General features: G+C 41.3%; 1 protein-coding gene across 1 annotated transcript in view; it reads right to left on the bottom strand.

Annotated features, from left to right (window-relative positions):
• Positions 1-6,058, bottom strand: part of SVIL (supervillin) — a 66,062-nt gene that overhangs the window by 1,930 nt on the left and 58,074 nt on the right. Inside the window, 4 exon segments of the mRNA XM_010007036.1 lie at positions 221-342; positions 4,246-4,389; positions 4,776-4,931; positions 5,599-5,732. Of these exon segments, the coding sequence (XP_010005338.1) occupies positions 221-342; positions 4,246-4,389; positions 4,776-4,931; positions 5,599-5,732 (556 nt within the window).

Raw genomic sequence — 6,058 nt, 5'->3', positions numbered from 1 at the left:
TAATTTTTTTTTTCGCTACATAAAAAAACAACCAGGAATGCCTCTGATATCCACACTCCCAGTCAGAATTACATCATTTTTTCTCCTGTGCAGACTCTTGACCTGTACTTTGCTAGTTCATGCTCTGGATTTTGGGGCTTGACAGCACAAACAATGTTACTGACAACACAAGACACAATTCCTAGCAATAGGGGACAGTCTGTGCAATGAAGAAACTTACCATTTCTGTGATCTCTGCAATGTCTTCCCTGTGTTCCCAACTTGGGAACATATTAGTGAAAGTCAGAGGTTCAAGGCCAGCATGAATTAGATAGGATTTTGGGGGCTTCTTTACATTCTTTCCTAAAAAACAAAGAAGAAAGAGAAATTACAAACAGTACCATATTTTGCAATGTCACCTACTATCCAAAGGGATCTCATTAGTATGTTTAATTGATTCTTTCCTGAAAAGCTGAAGTAAGTTAAGGCAGTAGGAATTAATTTCACCAGGATTTTTTTAATGTAGCATGGTACCTTTTAACATGTTTTACAGTTCCACTAAATCTGTCTTTTACTGTATCTGATCACAAGGATCAAACCACATCTGCTGAAAATTCCCCACATTTACTTCCTAACTGAATGGATTTCTTATCTTAAAAAAACAGAATTAGAATAGAGTAAGCAGAATGTGATGACCTGAAATTAACCAAATTCAGGTAAATGAAACCTTCTGGTGTGTTCAGAAGTGTCCTGCCAGCAGCAAACAAAGCTGATGTTTGGAGGCCTAAGTGAGAATGTTGAAAGTGTTCTTAAGGTGGGATACTGAGGTCTAACACAATCATTTTGTTATTACAAATTTGAAGGAATGGGATCTGAAAGTCAGCAACAGTATTGCAGTAGCTAGAGGGTTATTAATGATGACTTTGAAAGACAGTCCTGTGTCTTTAAAACATGCATACTATACAGGACATTGACATAACCCTGCCTAGGAGTGATGCTTTATCAGATTAAGTGGTTAGAGTCATTATACCAAGAACTGGTGAAAAAGGCCCTGTTGGTTAAACTATTTAATTCCCCAAGGATTCAAAAGTACTGATAAACTCCAATTATTATTGGAGAGAGACAGACAGGCAGTCAGGGACTGGGAGGGGCTATATTAAAAAAAAAAAAGCTGTACCTTTATCTTACTTGGATTTAAACAACTTAATCTAATTAAATGTTTCTTCCAGCTAGGCAGTGGAAAAGCTGAAGATATTGCCAAGTCCAGAATTGGGTCAAACTAACAGAGCAAAATGATACCACCTCACTTCAGAGGGCTGTAACTTCCCTAAAAATGACTTCTTGCAAGATTCTGTTATTCCCTACATTCCAACTCAGAGCATCTTTAATGCACTAAGACTTCCTCCAGAGCATATAAATTCATTACACAGGACTCTTTTTTACTGTAGTCCCTACCTGCACTTCTGTGTGCAGACTGCCAGGCAACATGGTCTAAAAGAACACAGTACCCCAGGAACTGATACAACACCTGTACTGAATGCAAATGGAGAGCCTGGCTGGACATCCTATTTCCATCAGGTCTGCAAAACCTCAAAGTCACAGGTTTGGCTTTCATCAGATGTTGGGAGCAAACTGATTAGGGGGAATATGCTCACATGAAACTAAATGCTAGAGGTAAAAGCTCTGTGAAATAGTCTAACAAAGATATTAAAATGTGAGTGCTTTAACTATACAGGAGATTTATAATTTGAATATTTGATTTTAAGCCTTCTCTTCCACATATTTTCACTGTGGCTTATTTGTTCATTCTAACATGAATGATTCAACAAGCACTTAAAAACTTTGCATTTAAAAAGTATGTGTGAATCTGCCCTAGTTGCACTGCACCACTTTCAGTAATTGAGCAAAGAGATAAAAGGAGTGTGGTGTTTGCTAATGTTCCAGTGTAGGTAAAATTTTTTAGTATGTATGTGGAGAAACATTTGCAATGCATGAACTTGGCCCTCAGCACAAGGTGATGCCCTCATCACTGAAGGGGAAGGATGGAAGAAAGGAAAGGCAGGGACAAGGGGAGGAGAGGGACATAGATGAGGAAGAAATGGAGGGAGAAAAGTAAGAGAAAAGCATTTTAATGCTTCTGATCACTCAACTCTATTCTGGTAGTCAAAATAATTCCAGCAGCTTTGGTATCTCCTGAAATTCAATTTCTCCACCTTGATAAGTAACAACACATGGGAGCTAGTCAGCCCTGACAGCTCGAGGCAATGAAATTTTGAAGTGGCTGACAGAATCCCAGATCATGAAAGTAAGAGATCATCAGAACAGCATAGTTAGAACTGTGAAAAACTGCTAAAGAAGGTGGCATCAGCTTTAGCATAGAAACAGTACAAGTAGAATTGGTCTTTAACAGTAATAAACTTGCTCTGTACCAATCCAACCACACAACCCAAAGCTCTTGAGAACTACCTCATGGCAACGAGGATAAAGCCACAATTGCTGCAAAGTCATGGCCAGAGGAAAAGAGCACTCAGCAAAAAAACTTGTGCTAGGATACATATGCTAAACTTCAGACCCATAAGGAGTCACTGAAGAGCTTTCTACTGTGCATCAGACTCAGATGCAGCAAATTCAATCCAGTGCAGAAGGTATTAATCCATTTTCCCATCACTGAACTCTGTGAAGTTCAAGAAATCTGGAAAAGTATCCAAACCTCAGCATGTGTATCTGATTCCATCTCTGCTGGGGCCAGAAAACCTGATTTCCATTACCAGAAGATTACAGCACTGCATCAGGGACACTGAGACAGGGATCTTACTTCCATCTCTCTCACTAGCCTGCTGAGCTACTCTGGGCATTCCCACTGCATGGGGCTCTGTTCCTCTGTGCTGACATTCACTTCTGCTGTGAAGCCCACTGTATGTAATGATCTCAAAGAAATGCATCTCATCACTCCTGACTCCCAAAAACTGGGGGTGGTGAAAAACAAGTAACTGCCCTCTTCTTTAAGAATTCGGCAGTCACTGCCAAATTCTCACTCTTCAAATTACTATCCTGTCTTTAGCACCCCATTTCTAAACCAATACTATTGTTTGGCAGAGCAGTGCCAGGGATACCAGCAGATGAACTACAAAAAGCAGTAATACAGCCCAATAAAGGTCACGTTTCAGTGTCTCCAGTATTGCTTTTCAGCTGTCTCTTCCCCTCAGTGACAAGAGACAACTGAGTCGAAACAAAAGACTTGCTCCTACTCCTATTCAACCTGCAGATTTGGAAAGGAGAGACTGGCTCATCCTCATAAGGGTGGAATCCAACAAGGATATTGCTTTCCCTCTTCAAATATACACATTTCTATGGGAGAAGATGAGAGATACCACCAGCTGTGTCACAAGTTGTAAAGTTTATTTGCTACAGAAGAAATCAGTGGCATCATGAGGTCTGAAGGTCTGTAAGTGATCAGACTTTCCTTGCAAGAGAACACAGTTTGCACCAATAAAGTTCTCCTGACTTATTCACAGTGGGAAGCTGCTCTGAACTAATAGAACATGGCTGTTACTTATGCCCTTTCCTGGATGGTAATCCCAAACCTTTCTTTCTTTACACTCCATCAGAAGACGCAAGGTCCGTTCCCAGCCTCACATAACCTTACATAAAGTGAGACGAAAGTATTACGATGTCTCAGGGAAACTCTACTAGTGCAGAAAATACACTGGCCAGTGTACTCTTAAATGATCACCAATTGGAGCTTGAATCACAGCACACTGAGTGGCAATAACTATGTCATGTAGAAATGAGGACAGAGCTACAGCTCTGGGCTCCAGCATTTCCACTGACCACTTATTTCCGTGTAAGACCTGTTCCCAGTCTTCAAAGTCTTTCCACCTCCCCCACTAAAACCCAGTTACATCAGCAAACAATGTCTTCATTTAGTCTTTTGATACACAGAAGTTTCTAAAATCTAAGAGGAGCTAGACAGAAAGCACTCATGTTTAAGAGACTGTTCTCAGAATTCACTTTTACGGATCTAATTTCTGAATTATTCTCCCACAGTGGGGACACAGAAGAGAAATAAAGTGTTTCCTCTGAGAACTGAGTCAGTGATTTGGGAACAATGCCATTACTACACAAATGTTTTGCTAAGGAAGAGCAGAGAATACAGTGATGTTTATCAGGGTCTTTGGGGAAGCACCTCAGTACCTTTCAGCTAGTGACAGTAAGGCATGGGAAGGGAGGACACACTGGGAACAGCCAGGCACAGCAATCTGTTACCTTTGCAGTACCGGAGCACTGTCTCCATGGCGCATTTCCTGTCTGTAGCCCACCTGATTCGAGCTGATCCAGCAATTTTGTTTTCCACAGGCCACCAGCCTTGCCACAGGTACACTTCGTGGTGATTGTCAACCAGGAACAGTGCTATGCAGCCAAAAAACGAACAAATCCATCATCAGCCACATTTTAGTTCTTGAAATGCCCTAAACAAACCCAGTCAGCATCAGAACAGGATCCTTTCAAAGCTCACCAATCCCTTTTGTTATTCATCCAGCTGATCCTCAGCGGAACTCAGTGTCTCATATAAACATGTATTTTTATAGCAAGCTTTTGGGAGACATGTATGTTTGATTAGTTATCAGCATCTTTATAATGGAAAAATTACTATTACTGCTCAATGCTATCATGCATCATCACAGTCACACATTTTCCTTTGATAAATCACGTTAAAAATTATTACAGTTACTGAATCACTGCTCAATGCAGGGAACACCTGTTTTCATGCTACTTAAGTGTTTTAAAGCATATACCTGGCTGTGGGGCAGTGTAAAGATCCTCTTGCAAGAATGGCATGGAATTGATGACAGCAGGGTCTCTTGAAGGGTAAACGTACTCCGTGGCTGAGAATTCTCCTGATGAACTACTGAGGCTGAACAGGCGGGGGGTGAAATTAAACTTTCCAGGATCTTTAAAGAACAACAATGAAGATTTACCATAGAAAATGCCAGCGATACATAGAAAAAAAAAATAATTCAGCTTTTAGAGTGGCAGTACATTGTCTGTTTTTTGAAAAATCAAGGAAGACCATGGGATACCTTGGGGGGCTAGCAACAGCTGTCAAAACTTGGGCTAAAAGACTGGCTGCTCTAAGTGTGCACCTGATCCTGGCTAGGATCAGCCATTTCATAAGGGGCTCTTTTGCAGCTGAAGTGAAGCAGATCCATCTCAGAGTTTACATTTTAGTTGACAAATTTTCCGTTTGGTTAATCAGTCCCCCTGCTACCTTTGCTGGCAGTTGCAAAGCAAAGACTGGACAAGAATGCATGCAGAACCACCCCCTAATCCCATCAGAAGAGAAGCACAATGTGTTGGTAACAGAGTTAACTGCTGCTGTGTGCTGCATGAATACAGAGGGGCTGCAGAAGGGGCAGAGAACAAATTGAAACACTTTGTTTTCCAGCGCTTTCCTTGTAGAACAGTCTTAACTCTGCAGAGTTAAGTAAGTTAAGATCTGGAAGCATCTCTCTGAAGAGATCATCTCAACTATCCAGAAGTTCTTAAAAAGCTTTACACTACATCTTACAATACTGTAGACCAGTAAAGTGAGTGCCATAACCAGGAATGCAGGTCTACCTTGCAACATGCAATCGTAGGCCTTTCGATCTCTCCTTCCTAACGCGTCCCAGAATCCCAAGGGCTCCGACCCTTCATCACATTCATGTATGGTCACCTTGCTGCTGCTGTGCAGTCCTGCCTCCAGTGGACACCTACAAAATGCACAGAAAGATCGTGAACCCAACCTTCCTGCCCTGAACACAGCTAACACAAACCTGCTGACTACTCATATTTTAGAACCCAAAACCACCCCATAGGCTTGCTGCACACTTCATGTCAACATAGGCTTTTTGAGAATTATGACAAAAATTATCAACAAACAAGACAGATTTCAGCAACCAATTTCATAGGATTTCTGATCATATACCCAGAGAGGAGGAGATGCTCACGTGAGCTCACAATAGGGCTTCTCACTGCCCCTGTTCATAACTACTGCTGCCCTCCTCACACACTTTCTCAGATTTATTTCCTTTTCCAT

The sequence above is a fragment of the Chaetura pelagica genome, unplaced genomic scaffold (assembly GCF_000747805.2).
Source record: "Chaetura pelagica isolate M959 unplaced genomic scaffold, ChaPel_1.0 scaffold17, whole genome shotgun sequence".
Lineage (NCBI taxonomy): Eukaryota > Metazoa > Chordata > Aves > Apodiformes > Apodidae > Chaetura > Chaetura pelagica.
This window is presented reverse-complemented; position numbering and strand designations above follow the sequence as displayed.